The 15,478-nt window shown below is 50.4% G+C and overlaps 2 protein-coding genes across 3 annotated transcripts; one reads left to right on the forward strand and one right to left on the reverse strand.

Annotated features, from left to right (window-relative positions):
• PHKG2 (phosphorylase kinase catalytic subunit gamma 2) lies at positions 1,813–11,189 on the forward strand. 2 transcript variants are annotated; one of them, XM_018040174.1, is made up of 10 exons: positions 1,813–1,931; positions 2,335–2,447; positions 5,883–6,058; positions 6,316–6,370; positions 7,532–7,597; positions 7,681–7,844; positions 10,000–10,090; positions 10,191–10,344; positions 10,417–10,542; positions 10,640–11,167. In XM_018040174.1, the coding sequence occupies exons 2-10, from the start codon at positions 2,353–2,355 to the stop codon at positions 10,931–10,933; spliced, it is 1,221 nt and encodes a 406-aa protein (XP_017895663.1). In that variant the 5' UTR covers positions 1,813–1,931; positions 2,335–2,352; the 3' UTR covers positions 10,934–11,167. The 2 variants fall into 2 exon arrangements, with proteins under 2 accessions (XP_017895663.1, XP_017895662.1); XM_018040173.1 differs by having other exon boundaries at positions 1,814–2,004; positions 10,640–11,189.
• On the reverse strand, positions 9,452–15,424 carry CCDC189 (coiled-coil domain containing 189). The gene is made up of 9 exons (XM_005697710.3): positions 14,818–15,424; positions 14,457–14,488; positions 13,818–13,883; positions 13,470–13,639; positions 12,878–12,948; positions 12,567–12,683; positions 12,417–12,486; positions 12,250–12,339; positions 9,452–11,497 (listed from the first exon to the last, which is right to left on the reverse strand). Exons 1-9 carry the CDS (start codon positions 15,019–15,021, stop codon positions 11,319–11,321), a joined length of 999 nt encoding a protein of 332 aa, XP_005697767.1. The 5' UTR covers positions 15,022–15,424; the 3' UTR covers positions 9,452–11,318.

Raw genomic sequence — 15,478 nt, forward strand, 5'->3', positions numbered from 1 at the left:
TGCCAATAGGTAAATGTATTTTTTTCTAATTAATTTTTTTATTGAAGGATAATTGCTTTACTGAATTTTGTTGTTAAAAATATGGAACACTTCATGAATTTGCATGTCATCCTTGCACAGGGGCCATGCTAATGTTCTCTGTATCGTTCCAATTTTAGTATATGTGCTGCTGAAGCAAGCACTAGGTGAATGAACATGCCTGTGTAATCAGGTGAATAGAACATTTCTAGCACGTGAGAAGGCTCCCTTATAGCTCTCTCAGTGTCATTATCTTTTTTGTCCCTGATTTCAACCTGGTTCTTGTGTTTAAGTTCCCATCTTTCTTCACTTACTTTCTGGCACAAATTGTTCCAAGCTCATCTTGTACGTTCTCTGCTTTAGCTTTGAAATCAGTATTTAGACACTAGCTGTGCTCACTACTGGACAGGCTCTATTGGTCCTTGACCCTTTCACAGATTAGAGCTAGAAAATAGCTAATGTTGTCTAACTTAAATCATTCTTAAAATCTAACCTCCAATTTCAGTCATAAGGTTCTCTCCCCATTCCAAATATTCCCACAGTAAGAACCTAGACTGCCAACTACATCAATGTGTTTATTCTCTTGCTCAGTTTCAAAATAATCGTCCCATTATACTACCAAGCAAATCTACCAAGTTAAATACAAGATTTCTTTGAGTTATCTGTCTTTAAATGCTATAAGGTCAAAGTACTCCATTAAAAAGTTACTTGGATTTGCTTTTCTCTTCATTTGGTTGCAATCCGAAAGTTATATTTCTCTTAATAAGATAGGTGTTAAAAAATTAAATGAGTTAATTCTCTGCCTCTATCTGGAATATAACCTCCAGGAGAGTAGGGACCTAATTTTTTTCTGTTGCTGTTGTCTAACGCTTAGATGCTCAACAAATATTTATTGAATGACTAAGTGAATGCCAGGGTTGAGCTGCACTAAGAAAACTTGTGGAGCAAGTCGCTCCTGGCCAAGTGACCACCTGGTAAGCTTAGAACAGAGAGCGAGGGACTTCCTTGGTGGTCCAGTGGCTAAGGCTTCATACTCCCAATGCAGGGGGCTCAAATTCATTCCCTGGTCAGGTAACTAGATCCCACATGCCCCAGCACAAAGATCTCACATGCTGCAAAGACCAAGGATCCGACGTGCCATAACTAGGATCTAGCGGAGTCAAATAAAAAAATATATTTTAAAGGGTGATATTCCTCAAGACTTTGGGGCGGGGTTGGTGGGAAACCGGAAAAAATGGTCTTCCAGATAGCACTAGGGTTTTGGAATCACCGACTGAAGAAATGAGTGAAGGATAGGGAAGCCTAGTGTGCTGCAGTCCATGGGATCGCAGAGTCGGACACGACTGAGACCCTGAACAAGGGATTTGGAGGTATCCGAGTCAGAGCATCCACAGGATGAGAAAGCCTCTTCTGGCTGAAAGGCCGTGGCTTATACAAGCAGCCAAGTTCAGCACCAGGCTGCATGCTTAAAGCAGGCGCTTTGGACAAGGCTGCTAATATTTTTAACACCCAAGTTCAGACAGTGATTTTGAGCGACTGAGGAGACCATGCCCAAGTCCGGGTGGGAATCGGAAGGCCAAAAAGGCCAACGTACCAGGTACCAGGAGGTGACACTTACCGGTAAACCTAACTTCCGGGTCTGTTTTCTGGCCACTAGGCCCGTTGCTGAACAAGCTGGTCCCGGCAGATACAGTGCCCTGATTGGCCGTATCTGAAGCCCCGCCCTAGCGGCGCAGCCTTAGGTAACTCAGAGCTCGACCTCCGGGGCCAGCCTCGGGACTCTCGGCTTCCTATTGGACTACCAGTTTCCAATCCGAAGGAGTTTTGAACCTCAGTCTTTGGGTGGCTCTATCCATTGGCGGACAGAATGGGGGCGGGGCCTGAGGTCTTCGCCGGCACAGCCTGTGGGTAAGGTAGGAGGCTAGAGGGGAACCCCGCGACAGGGCGGCCTCTGATCGACTCTGGCTTCTCTCTCCGCCCCCGCTGGTGAGCCCGCGCGAGACCCTGCGCCCCCTCCCAGCGCCCGCCCAAGTGCGCCTGCGCAGCAACAGCCTCCAGTCCGGGTGCCCCTTCCCCTCTTCCTCCGTACCTTTTCCCTCCCCTTCCCCCGTCCCCTCCCTGCCTTGCCATCCCATCCCAATCCCTAAGGCCCTTTCTTGGGGTCTCCTCTATCCCGATCCTTCCCCCACCCCGTCCCCATCCCCCAGGATCCTGGCTCCCCAGCCACAAGGGCTGCGCCTCCGCGAGCCGCGATGTGCGTCCTTTCAGAGCTTGTGGGCCTCCTTGCCCTCACTGCCCTCCGTTTCCTCCTCACAGGCCCCCACCTCTTTCAGAATGACATTGGACGTGGGGCCAGAGGATGAGCTGCCCGACTGGGCTGCGGCCAAAGAATTTTATCAGAAGTACGACCCTAAAGACGTCATTGGCAGGTAAGGCCACGTCTAGGGAAACAGAGGTCCAGAAAGATCAGGTCCTAGCCAGGATACACATTTCCCATGCTTGCTTGCTTACTTTAGTCACTAAGTCGTGTCCGACTCTTGCGACCCCATGGAGTATAGCCTGCCAAGCTCCTCTGTCCATGGCATTCTCCAGGCAAGAATACTGGAGTGGGTTGCTATTTCCTGCTCCAACACATTTCCCTTGAAAGTTCTAAATGGGAAAGTTCAGTGGTGAGTGGAAAAACATTTGGTGACTAGACTGTTTTTCTGAGTCAGCCCCTATTTTTTCACCAGTTCATTCATGTATGTGTTCAACAAACATAATTCAAGCACCTACTGTTTGCCAGACACAAAGCTAAACATGGGGAGGTTAGAAGAGATGTTTATGCCCTGGAAAGTGAAACTGAAAGTCTCTTAGTCCTGTCCGACTTTTTGTGACCCCATGGACCATATATGCCCTGGAGGTACTCCAAGTAAAGTGATGGAAAGAGACACAGGAACATTCAAGTAGCATTAGGCTGTGTAAAAAGTACTGTTGGGTCTCAGAAAACCACAGCTTCCCAGAAGGAGTGATATTTGGGTCTTGAAGGATGACTAGGAGTTCAGCAGGCATCACATAGAAGGAAAGCTTCACCTGTAAAGGCAGTGGCTAATACGTTTATTCATCAAGGTTTCCAAAGCATGTACAGTGTGCTGGGTGCCCTGGAGATGTGAGACCCACATCCTACATCTTATAAAATTTCTGTTCTCCTGGAGTTTATATTTGAGTGGTGGAGAGAGACAATAAACATGAAAACAAGTTAAAGTTCAGTGTAAGTGCTAGGGAGAAAATAATAAATAAAGTGATGGAACAAGAGTAATTAATGGAGCTGAGACTTGAAGAATGAGAATGAACAGATGATACACTGAGGCAGGATATATTCCAGGCAGAGGGAAGGGTAGTGCAAAGGCTCAGCACAGCAAAGAGCCAATTAAAGCAATAGATAGAAGATTATAGTAGCCAGAGTGTGTTAAGAGTGGGAAAAGTTGGAAGAAGGACTACCCACCTGGCAGTTCAGTGGTTAAGACTATACTCACAAGGTCATGATGACAGAGGGATGTCTCTAGGACCTTGGGAAGCAATTCATTCAGTAAGATATGTTGGCCTGATTTAGGGCAGGAGTGGGGGAAGGTTCCTTGGTGGTCTAGTGGTTACGATTCTGGACTTTCACTGCCATGGCCCAGGTTCAATCCCTGGTTGAGGAACTGAGATCCCACAAGCTGTGTGATGTAGCTAAAGAAAAGGAGGGGAGGGTAGCATCTGGGTATGAATGTTGAAGTCATGGAAGTGGATAAGATTACTGAGAGTGTACGTAGCCTGAGAACAGGAGGGCCAAGGATGGGATCTTGGGGAAGTCTTTACATTTAAGGGGTGGGCAGGGCTTCCCTGGTGGTTCAGATGGTAAGGAATCTGCCTGTAATGCAGGAGACCCAGCTTCAATCCCTGAGTCAGGAAGACCCTCAGGAGAAGGAAGTAGCTACCCACACCAGGATTCTTGCCTGGAGAATTCCATGGACAGGAGCCTAGAGGGCTGCAGTCCGTGGGGTTGCAAGGAGTTGAACATAACTCAGTGACTAACACTTTCACTTTCAGAGAACAAGATACTAGGCTGTATCAGTAGGAAGTTTGGAGTTTGAGTCCAAAGACTCAGGTTTTCCAAGTTGGTGGTCATGACATATAATAGGAAGGCTTAATTAAAAGGGAATGCTCCTACAGGTAAAATACTGTAGGATACCAGAGAAGGGAGTGCTCCCTTCTTCCTGGAGAATAAATGAAGAATTGGTTGACACTGCATTTACTTTGAGTCTTAAAGCAGAGATTCTTCGAGGAATGGCTTCAGAGGATCTTTGACTCATCCCCTGAAATTATAAAAATGTTGGGTATGTGTGGCAGAGGTCTGCAGCTTTTCACAAATTCTCAGAGGTTCATTGAAAGATGAATAATAACTAGACCAAGGACCTGAAACTCCAATGCCCTTACTGTTTGGGCAGGAAATTAAAACTATGAAGTGGCCAAGAGTAAAAGAGTAGAAAGTGGTTGAGCCTTGTGGCAGCTGGAGGGTTCTGAGCCGCCTAAGAGATGTGAATTCAGATTTGTAGAGAACAGTGCCCTGGCCACAGTGTAATGTATCTGTGTTAAGCTGGAGGACCAATAGTTTGTATCCATTGATTGAAGCAGAGAGGTAGGTGAGAGGCATTTCAAGCAAAAGAGTTCCATAAATGCAAGGAGGCCCTGGGAACACAGAAAGGAGGTTATGTGAAGGGCAGCCAGGGAACCAGAATGTGAAATGTGGTATGAGGACAGATTCTGGAGAGATTTGCACCTTAGCCTGAAGTACTTGTAGGGTCATACGGAGTTGGTAACAGAGCCCAAGCCAGGAAATCCCTGTCTAGGACTTCGTCTCTTCTCTTTTCTTTTGTTTGTGCTATCCAGTTTCCAGGATCTTAGTACCCTGACCAGGGGTGGAACCTGAGTCCCCTGCAGTGGATGTGTGGAGTCCTAACCACTGGACCACCATTGAATTCCCTAGGACTTTGTCTATTTTTTTTTTTTTTTTGACTGCTCTGGCTCTTCATTGCTGCACCCAGACTTTCTCTTGTGGCAGAGCACAGCCTCTGGAGCATGAGCTCAGTGGTTGTGGCACCTGGGCTTAGTTGCCCCTTGGCATGAGGGATCTTCTCAGAGCAGAGATCGAACCTGTGTCCCCAGCTGTAGCAGGTGGATTCTTAACCACTGGACCACCAAGAAAGTCTCTTAGGGCTTTCTTTACAAAGCCAAATGGGCTTTCCTGTCTGTGCTTCATTAATGCCTTTCAGCATCCCTTAAGGATGTTGTTGGCTACATTTCAGAGCTGATGAAGTGGGAGCCCAGAGACCTTATGTCAGGGAGTCACTTAGAGGTTAATTAGTGGCAATTTGGGGCCTAAACCCAAGATCTGCTTCTCAACTTTGGTCTTTCAGTCAATGGCCCAATGTTTATTTCACCTGAAGTATTGTAGGGGAAGTTTGGGATTTAGATGGGGTAACCATGGAAGTGGGTAAAATCTGGAGGGGGCCTTAGGTCACTTCTTCCTGCCTTCTCCTTGTGGGGTTCAGGGGCATGGGGCAGGTTTAGGGGCTCAGTGTCTGGGCTCACCTCCAGAGGGAGTGGCAGAGCCTGGACCCCTGCCTCCCTGCCCTGTGAGCTCGATGTTGCTCCTTGTGCCCAGGTCTCTGACTGAGGCTGCTGTGAAGCTCCAGTAGGCCAAGGTGAGCTCCTCAGGAAGTCACCTTGTCTAGCTGGGTCTCTGGAGTCTGGTGCAGAGGATGTGAGGCTGCCGAGGCTCCACTCTGCATGGAAACGAGAGGGCAGGAGGCCCTGACTTGTGCATTGTCCAACTCTGGCAGAGGAGTGAGCTCTGTGGTCCGCCGCTGTGTTCATCGGGCTACTGGCCAGGAGTTTGCGGTGAAGATCATGGAGGTGACAGCCGAGCGGTTGAGTCCTGAGCAGCTGGAGGAGGTGCGAGAGGCCACGCGGCGGGAGACGCATATCCTTCGCCAGGTCGCCGGCCACCCCCACATCAGTGAGGCTGCTTTCCCCACTCCTGTTAGCCCAGCCCACCGCCCACCTGCCCCAGCACTGCCTCCACACTCTGCTCCCTTGCTCCTGGCTCTGCTGCACCTCATCAAAGTGTGGCCAGCCTTTGGGCCCCTCCTGCCTCCTCCGGTTCTCCTTCCTTCCCAGGAACGGCCCCCTGCTGCCTCAGGGTGGAAGAGGCCCTCTGGTGTGCAGCTGCTCCTTTCCATCTCTGTCTCTCTGCCTCTCTGCCTCTTTTCCCAGTCACTCTCATCGATTCCTACGAGTCTTCTAGCTTCATGTTCCTGGTGTTTGACCTGTGAGTATCCCCCTCCCTGACCGAAAAGCCTCTTCCTCTCCTCCTTGCACTTCCCCAGCCTTACAGCGCAGTGGGCTGAAGACCACCCTGCTCACACCTTCCTCTGCTCCAGCTCAGACCTGCCAGCCCAAGGTGCGGGCCCTTTTTCCTAGGTGCCCTGATTGAGGCAAGTTCTTCAAGAGTCTTAGTGACCAACTAAATATAAAGGGTCTTCATGAGACTCTGTTTTAAGAGGAAGGTGTTCATTCATGAACTAACCACTTATAAACAGACTTTTCCCTCACCCGTCTTTCAATCTTTAACACTCACCACTGGAATCTCTCTGCCCATCGATTCTTTTTCTGGTTGGTCTGAATCTGAATGTCAGATATTATACGGTGCTATAATGCAAAGCAGTTACAAAGGAAATTCAAAAGAGAATGGTTCAGATACCAGATGTTTAAGAAAGGCACTTGGGAGAAATTTACAAAGTCTTCAGACAGAAATGACCTCTGCAAAAGTGGAGGGCAAGTAGGAAGTGTCTGCTTCACCACCATGCAACAGTGTTGCAGAATCTGATGTGTTCTTTATTTCAAGGCTTGATACAGAGTTGCAATTATAACCTCAGTTTTTAAAGAGACATAAAGTAAGCAAAATTCAAAGTAAAGTCCTATTCAACTTTCTTGCTACTATTAACTGTGAAATTTTGACCCATGGTCTAAACAGGTTCACTTCAAAAGGCTTTTTTTTTTTAATGTATTGTCAGATAACAGGGACTTCCTGTAAATGATCATTTATTGCTAAAATAGCCCCCTTGTGGCACAATGCAGGTTTTTTTTTTTTTTTTTTTTTTGTAATGTAGCCACGCTATGCAGCTTGTGAGATTTTGGTTCCTTGACCAGGGATCAGACCTGCAGCTGTTGCACTGGAAGCACAGTTTCTGAACCGCTGAACTGCTAGGGACATCCCACAGTGCAGAGATTATGACCGCTGGCACATTGGACCAAACTGCCCCTGACATCTGGTTCACTCTTGGAGTGCTTTGTCTCGAGGCCTTCTCATTTGCTTACAGAGGGATCTTCCTTGACTGGCCTCTTCCGTGGTATTTGTTATGAGCACTGGCTTATTTTCTCAGCTTCCACTGTGAGCTGCACCCATCTCCCAACCCCTCCTGTCCCTTAGGATGCGGAAGGGAGAGCTGTTTGACTATCTCACAGAGAAGGTGGCCCTCTCAGAAAAAGAAACCAGGTAATGGCTGAGCCTGCAGCCCGTGGGATGAGCAGGGGGTGGGGCGGGGCAGGGAGAAGCAGAGGAGACTGCGCCTCCCCCAGGTCCATCATGAGGTCTCTGCTGGAAGCAGTGAGTTTTCTCCACAACAACAACATCGTACACCGAGACCTGAAGCCTGAGAATATTCTCCTAGATGACGATATGCAGATCCGACTTTCAGATTTTGGGTTCTCCTGCCACCTGGAACCAGGCGAGAAGCTTCGAGGTGAAGGGACCTGGTGCTCTGAGGGGCTTGGGAGGGATGGAGGCTCAGGCTTGGAACTGGTTGGCTGGGTCTGAGAACTGGGTCCCATGGAAAGTCAGTGAGCGCTTGCCAGCTACCCACTGGATGCAAAGCTTAGTGTGCAAATGGAAGTGGGTTCCCTGCCCTGGGGAGGATGGAGTGAATAGATCATGGCACACAGCAGGCAGGGGGCCATGCTGGAGAGCCAGGAGGAAGGAGCACCGATTCAGATGTAGGGACCCACAGGGGAAGGGGCTCGGACCTGGACCTGGGGAGGCTGGGCTTGTCATAGGAAGAAAAAGATGGGGAGAGAGGGACAGTGGGGCTTCCCAGGTGACTCCAGTGGTGAAGAACCCACCTGCCAATGCAGGAGGCATGGGTTTGATCCCTGGGTTGGGAAGATCCCCTGGAGGAAGGCATGGCAACCTACTCCAGTATTCTTGCCTGGAGAATCCATGGACAGAGGAGCCTGGTGGGCTGCAATCCATAGGGCTGCAAAGAGTGGAACACAACTGAAGTGACTTAGCACACACTCAGTGACAGAAGGGCTCAGCTGCACCTTTGGGGTCTGGCAGAGGCAGGGCCACGGTGTGCTGCTCAAATGCCATGAGGAGCCTGATGTGGCCCGACAGTGCTGCTCACTTGATCCCTTGGGACTCAGGGTCCCCTCACATTAACACATTTGTTGTGACAACCATGTCTAAGGCAAGTGGCGAACTAGACAAAATTAACTGTGGGACTCCCCAGAGCCTTTAATAGGCCACTTCCTCTCTTTCAGTGGCTCTGCTCTGGGCTTCTTAACAGCTAACCTTCACTGGTTAACCTTCATGAGTTTGAGCAAGCTCTGGGAGATTGTGAAGGACGGGGAAGCCTGGTGTGCTTCAGCCCATGGGATCACAGAGTCGGACTCGACTGAGCAACTGAACCACCACCTTCACTGGGCACTTGCTCTGAATCAGGCAGCACATGGAGTCTTTATATGGCTTGTTTCTCTAGATCCTCTTAACTCTGAAATCGTATCTGTGTCTCTCTTTTATAAATGGGCTTAATGAGGTGAAGTGATGTGCCCAAGGTCATGTGTGATTTGAACTTGGGCAGTATGACTCCAGAGCTCATGCTCTTACTCTGTGGACTTACTCTTCCACGTGCAGGTATTTTTCTCCCTTTGGGCTCCCACACACGCTTCTCCATTCTGAATCATTTTTGCCCCTTCCCACTCCACCATCTCCCATGGCTTGGATAATTCAGTTTTTTTACTTGAAAGCTCCAGGTCAGGGTAGAGCCGCTGCTTTTTGCTCTTAGATCTCCCCCCCTTCATGATACACGTCTTAGGCTGTTTATGTGCTTCCTGGTAGATGGTGAGCTTACTAAGGGCACGTTGAATTTGCCATTGTGTCTAGTATGGTGCTTGGCACACAGGAGGTGTTCAGTAAATAGTTTATCCAGGAAGGAATTTGCCAAGAGAAAGTCAGTTTCTCAGTTCAGGCCTCTTAAGACCTCTTGGAAGTGTGCCACGGATCACAGTGCACCTGCTAGAGTGGAAGAACTGGTGCCAGAAGTGGTAGAAGAAAGTAAAATACCGGCTTTGATCAATTCATGCAAGGCTTTGTGCTTTAGGAATCTAGACTTGGCCCTGAGGCCATGATGGAAAGCCAGAGAAGGGTTTTCAACAAAGGACACACCCAGAATGTGCCTTAAGAAATCCCATATTCCTACACACTCCCCTGAGTTGAGTGGTGGTTCCACTAACCACAGTAGAGATTCTAGGAGGAGGATTAGGTTTGGGCAGAAAGGAATGCAAAAAAAGATTTAATTTCTGTTTTCTATGTGTGTATGTATATAAAACATGGTAATAAGTTGTGTGAGGTGAGGGTTGGTGGAGGAGGCAAATGATACAGTTGGATAGTGCTTTGAAGTCAACCTAAACACCAGGTTTTCCCAGGAAGGCCACCAAGAGCCTTGGTAGGTACTTGTTCATCAAAGTGAGGCTCTAACACTGAGACTTGGCAAAAGGCTGGCAGGTGCAGGATGGAAACACCTGTGGCCCTGGTGGTGGTGAGGCTCGAGCAGAAGTCTGGTGTGAAGGGTCCTTGAGGGGGCTGGTGACACCCCATCCATTTCAGGCCTCTCTCCCCAGAGTTGTGTGGGACTCCAGGGTATCTAGCACCAGAGATCCTTAAGTGCTCCATGGATGAAACTCACCCAGGCTACGGCAAGGAGGTCGATCTGTGAGTTTCCCATTCCCCGCCCTTCCCTCCTCCTTTGTGTACTGTTCTTCAACACCTTTGCTTATCACCTGGTCCCCACCTCCCCACTCCTCTTTCCCAGCTGGGCCTGCGGGGTGATCTTGTTCACACTCCTGGCGGGCTCCCCACCATTCTGGCACCGACGCCAGATCCTGATGTTACGTATGATCATGGAGGGCCAGTACCAGTTTAGTTCACCCGAGTGGGACGACCGTTCAGACACTGTGAAAGACCTGGTGAGCTGGGGCTGCGAGTGGGCGAGGAAAGAGGCCCAAGAGCTGCCCCTCATGCTCTGGGGTTTCCCCTAGATCTCCAGGCTGCTGCAGGTGGATCCTGTGGAGCGCCTGACAGCTGAGCAAGCCCTACAGCACCCATTCTTTGAGCGCTGTGAAGGCAGCCAAGCCTGGAACCTCACCCCCCGCCAGCGGTTTCGGGTAAGCCTGAGCGTGTCAGGGTCTAGGCCTGCTCCTCTTCCCAGGATTTTTCTTATGGTGACTGTGCCAGTGGAGCTCACACCACCCCCCTTCCTAGGTGGCAGTGTGGACCGTGCTGGCCGCTGGACGGGTGGCCTTAAGTGCCCACCGTATCCGGCCACTGACCAAGAGTGCACTGTTGAGGGACCCTTACGCGCTGCGGCCAGTGCGGCGCCTGATCGACAACTGTGCCTTCCGGCTCTACGGACACTGGGTGAAGAAGGGTGAGCAGCAGAACCGGGCAGCCCTCTTCCAGCACCGGCCCCCAGGACCTTTTCCCATGATGGGCCCTGAAGAGGAGGGGGACTCGGCTGCTATCGCCGAGGATGAGGCCATGCTAGTGCTGGGCTAGCACGTCATCCCGGAGGATGCAGAACTCTCCAGGAGAAGGTTCTTTATCATTCCAGCCCCTCTGGGCTCTGGCCACAGGCCACCATTGGCCAGGCCCACCACCAATCATACTATCATAGAGACCAGTGTGGTACACCTGTCCCCGCTAGCCAGGGCTTTGAGATCAGAGCTGGGGTGGAAGAGAGCCACCAGGGTGTCACGCCTGGCCTTATCTGTGCTGCCTGCACCACGTATGCAATAAAACCTGCTACATGCCAGAGAGAGCCAGTCCCCTGTGTCTGGTGTCTGGCTTCAGCAGGGAAGCTCAGAAGGTGCTCAGGAGGGGGTGGGGTGGGGCGTGGTGGGGCCACTTTGGCCCAGGCCTTTATTGGGGAAAACGCAGGGAGTCACTTGGTCTTGTTCTTGCCTTTGCCTGGAGGTAGCTGGAGGGGCCGCTCGAGGGTGGTCAGCTTGCTGCTGAGCCTTTCCTCACTGGCTTTGAGTCGCTCCTCTACCAGTTGTTGGAGCTGCCGCAGCTCCTTGTTCATCTGGGTCTTGATGTAGGCTCGGAGGATGGAGACCTGGCCTGCAGGGGCGGGGAAGAAGGGGCGAGTCAGGGGAGAGGCCATGGGGCTGAGGGACTGCCCCCTAGCCAGGCATGCACGACCTTCAAGGGGGACTACCCCAGGAGTGACCCAGCTGGCAGTGTTTCTTCAGTTCAGGAAATGTCAGCCAGCCCTTCTAGAAGAGAAAGATGGGCAGAGGGTTTGTGTATGCTGCATTTCCCAATTGCTCCTTTAGCAGCTGTGTGACCTCAAGCAGGTGATTGAACATTTTTATGCCTCAGTTTCCTCCTGTGTAAAATCCAGTGATAACACTTAGCGACTAGGATTGAGAGAGGAGTAAACGGGTTAATATGTGTAAAATGCAGGAATTCCTTGGTGGTCCAGTGATTAGGATTCCATGCTTCCACTTGGGCCACAGGTTCAATTCCTGACTGGGGAATTAAGATTCCACAGGCCACTTGGCACAGGCAATATATGTATATAAAATGCTTAAAACAAGGCCTGCCTAGCACATAGTATTGCCAGATGTGTGCTGGCTGTTACTGTCGTTGGTTTTATAATCCTTTTCTGGAGCTTCTGCCTCACTCCCAGCAGCTGTGCTTTTATTTTGTTGCATCTTGGAACATCTTGGAACATGCATTCTCCATAAGGAATCATTTGGAGAAAGGACACCATGACTGAAACGAAAAATCTGAAGTCCTGATGTGATCTAAACCCTTCATTTCACACCTGCCCAAAGTCACAGGGAGCCCCAACCCCTCCAGGTCCTTACTTGGCTCTGGCTCTGGCTGGACCACTGTTTCCGGTTCCACCTCCTGTGCGATGACTGCCTGCTGTTCCACTTCTCCTCCCTTTTCTTTCTCTGTAAGCCAGAAGCAGGAGGAGGCTTCAGCCCCAGCCCCAGTGCAGTCCAGCTCTCGCCCCGGCATTCTCCCTTACCTGTCTCATCCTCTGACCAGAGGCTGGGTGCCTTTAGCCCCATGTAAGTCAAAGAGAGATCCAGCCGCACCTGGGAAGAGGGAGGAAATCAACTGCACTGGGGAAAGAGGAGAGATGAGGAGCGGCCTCTTGTAGCCCCTAGCCCAGTACCTGGGGTGTGAAGACATATTTGTAGAGCTTGAAATGGCGGAAGTAGGTATTCACCACATAATCCGCCAGGGCCAGCAGCTGTTCCTCCTTAAAGAGGTCGATACTGAAAGGGGGGCGCTGTGGAGATGATTGGGAGTTAGAGGACTGACCACCTCCTGAAACCATCACCTTTTCTCCAAGTGCCTGGCGGTCCAGGAGCAGGAAGAGCCCACTGGGGCCTTCAGAGGAAGATAAGGGTAATGAGTTTGAGAGAGGGTGGGAGGCTGGGCTGGACCTTATGGGGGTGGGGGGATAGGGAGAGTGAAACTGACCCTGACTCCGTGGCAAAAAAGAACACTGGTGAAGTAGCGGTAACATTCCTCCACGTTGCCCAAGGGGGTTTCTGGGAGGGAAAGCAAGATATGACATTGAGTCCCCTCCCTGATAATCACATTTTACTCACTCAGCAGCAACTTACTGATCTTAAGCTTTAGGATCTAGGCAACAAATATTGAGTACCCACTCTGCACTGTTCTAGGCACTAAACAAGACAGACAAGGTCCTGCCCTTAAGAGGTGTATATTCCAGTGGAAGTGACAGGAAAGCATAATTTAGCTCTCATTAAACATTCTGTAGAAAATGGGTTTCAGGAATAAAGAGCTGTTTTATTGAGCACTGTGCATATATTTACACATATTATACATAACATTTCTCGGAACAGTTTAATAACTTTAGTGTCGTAGCCTGATTACAGATAAGGAGACAGAGGATTTCAAAGGTGAAGTAACTTGTGTGTGATAACTTCTGTGATGACAGAACAAAGATTCCAGGTGGTAATCCTGCTGTTACTTCCCCTGATCACTTGTGCCAGCCTCCTCCTCCTCTGCCCTGGACTCAGGCCCTCGGGGAGCCCCCTCCTCTTACCAATACAGGCCTTGTGAAGATCTTGGAGCAGGGCACAAGCTGTTGAGGTCTGCTCCAGGGAGAAGCCCTGCTGGCGGCAGAAGATGAGTGCATGGGAGAAGAGGTCCAGAGTGATGGCATCCCGCAGGCTCTTCTCAGGGGAACCTAGTCCCAACAGCTCAGCCAGCACCCTTGGGAGAGAGAGACGGAATCAGTGACAACTAGAGTCTCCCTTCCCTGCTCCACACTAGTGCACAACAGGCTTTGGAGCCAGGCATTCCTCATGCCTTCCCAGCCCACCTCCCCCTCAGCTGTCCCCCAAAGCTAGCTCTTCCCCTCCCTACTCCCCGCCACCCCCCCCCCCCATACTCCCTCATCTCCTCAGTGCTGGCTGTCTTCTCCAGCATGTGCATGGAATGGATGTCCAGGTACTTCCTGTCATAGGAAAAGAGGGAAAAATGTGTTGGTGTCCATCATGCATTATTTTGATGATACGACTGTGGTGGTGAGTGCATTGGACTGGGAACCAAGAGACCTGAGTTAGAGGTTTGGCCCTTCCACTAACTTGCTGTGTCACTTTAAGTAGGTCACTTTCCTCTCTGGGCCTCACTTTTTCCATCTGTAAATGGCTTAAATGAACTTTTAGAATCCTCTTCATTTATAAAACCTAGAGTTAGGAAACTTGAGTTCTGGGTTCTGCCTCTCCCGTGCTGTTTAACTGGGCAAATTTCCCTCTGTGAGCCTCGCTGTCCCCATTTGTACAATGCTCCATAGAGGCAACGATACATTTACATTCTCAGTCTTTGGCTACCTTCTTCTCACACTCTGTCTTTGGACTGGGACAGCAGGAGACCTGGCTTATAGTCATCTTAGGTAATTGCATCTCTGGGCCTCAGTTTCCTCATCTGTAAAATGGGGATACCAGTGCTGTTTGACAGGATTGTTGGGAAGCCCTAAAGTAATAATACAAGTGTGAAGGGTAACTTTCCCCCAAAACTTTATACTCACCATATACAGATCCGGGGCTGGGGCAGCGGTGGCTGCGGAGAGAAAGCGAATTGGGAAAGGCAGGGCTGTGTTGTTTCTGGCCCCTAGTTCTTGGCAAGTTGCGAATCTCTTATCGGCCTAAGAACGTGCTAAATTGCCTTCTCATCTTGAGGACTAGATAGGAGCAATGCTGGCGGGCTGGGCTTCAGCGATCCCTAAGTACTATTCATGAGCATATTAACAAGCGGGGTCACACACCTCTGCCTCCTCACCAAAGCAGCCCGGGGAAACTTCTTAAACTTTAGTAAACATAACGTCGGGTGGCGCCCAGATGGGGAACCCTCTTTAAACATCCATGATCGGATCACTGTCCCGTCCTCACCGGGAACAAGTTGGCTGCAGGATCGATATCGACATCCACCGAAGCCACGGTCCCGGATTCGGCCCGCACACCTGTTCCCATACGCGTGGCCGATTCATCCAATGAGCTGAGGTCTTTTTCGGGTTCTCGCCGCAGTTCGTAGTGCTGTACAAGCTCCGACTGCATTTTTAGTCCCTGGAGTTGGCTGGACTTCCGGCGGATCATCTTGTCGCTCTTTTGTGCTGGGGGTCACCACAGAATCTGTCTTGTCTCGGTTCTGGGACAGCCGATTCTCAGGCAGCCACTGCCAAGGCCTGGCCCTCTATCGACGCTCCAGCCAATTTGCGATGCAGAGATGCCCGGGGCAGCCAATCCGCTGGCGGCGTCTCCCTGGTCTCAACGGTGACCGTTGCTAAGGGAATTCCTGGAGCCGGGGAAAAGTGTATGGCTCTCTCCAATCAGTGAGAAGAGAGTGCGCGTGCGTAATAAGATGCAAGCCCCGCCCTCATAGCCTCCTTTCAAAGTTGCTAATCTGGGGCAGGCGTTGTCTTTAGGACTGGAAAGTAAACCTGTGTTATCGGTTACCATGGGAACTGTTTACTGGCCAATCACGGAGAGAAGAGGGTTCGGAAAGAAACCCAAACAGACCCGAGAGGCGGGACAAAGCGAGACCAATAGAAAC

Source organism: Capra hircus, chromosome 25 (genome assembly GCF_001704415.2).
Source record: "Capra hircus breed San Clemente chromosome 25, ASM170441v1, whole genome shotgun sequence".
Classification (NCBI taxonomy): Eukaryota; Metazoa; Chordata; class Mammalia; order Artiodactyla; family Bovidae; genus Capra; species Capra hircus.

What these genes read in the sequence shown, in the direction of transcription:
- PHKG2 (XM_018040174.1), top strand. Translation starts at nt 2,353, where the DNA reads ATGACATTGGACGTGGGGCCAGAGGATGAGCTGCCCGACTGGGCTGCG. An exon ending in CCTAAAGACGTCATTGGCAG is followed by an intron (nt 2,448 to 5,882) that starts GTAAGGCCACGT and finishes CAACTCTGGCAG; the next exon opens with AGGAGTGAGCTCTGTGGTCC. An exon ending in ATGTTCCTGGTGTTTGACCT is followed by an intron (nt 6,371 to 7,531) that starts GTGAGTATCCCC and finishes CCTGTCCCTTAG; the next exon opens with GATGCGGAAGGGAGAGCTGT.
- CCDC189 (XM_005697710.3), bottom strand. Translation starts at nt 15,021, where the DNA reads ATGATCCGCCGGAAGTCCAGCCAACTCCAGGGACTAAAAATGCAGTCG. An exon ending in TCTTCACAAGGCCTGTATTG is followed by an intron (nt 12,949 to 13,469) that starts GTAAGAGGAGGG and finishes TTTCCCTCCCAG; the next exon opens with AAACCCCCTTGGGCAACGTG. An exon ending in CTGGTCAGAGGATGAGACAG is followed by an intron (nt 12,340 to 12,416) that starts GTAAGGGAGAAT and finishes TCTGGCTTACAG; the next exon opens with AGAAAGAAAAGGGAGGAGAA.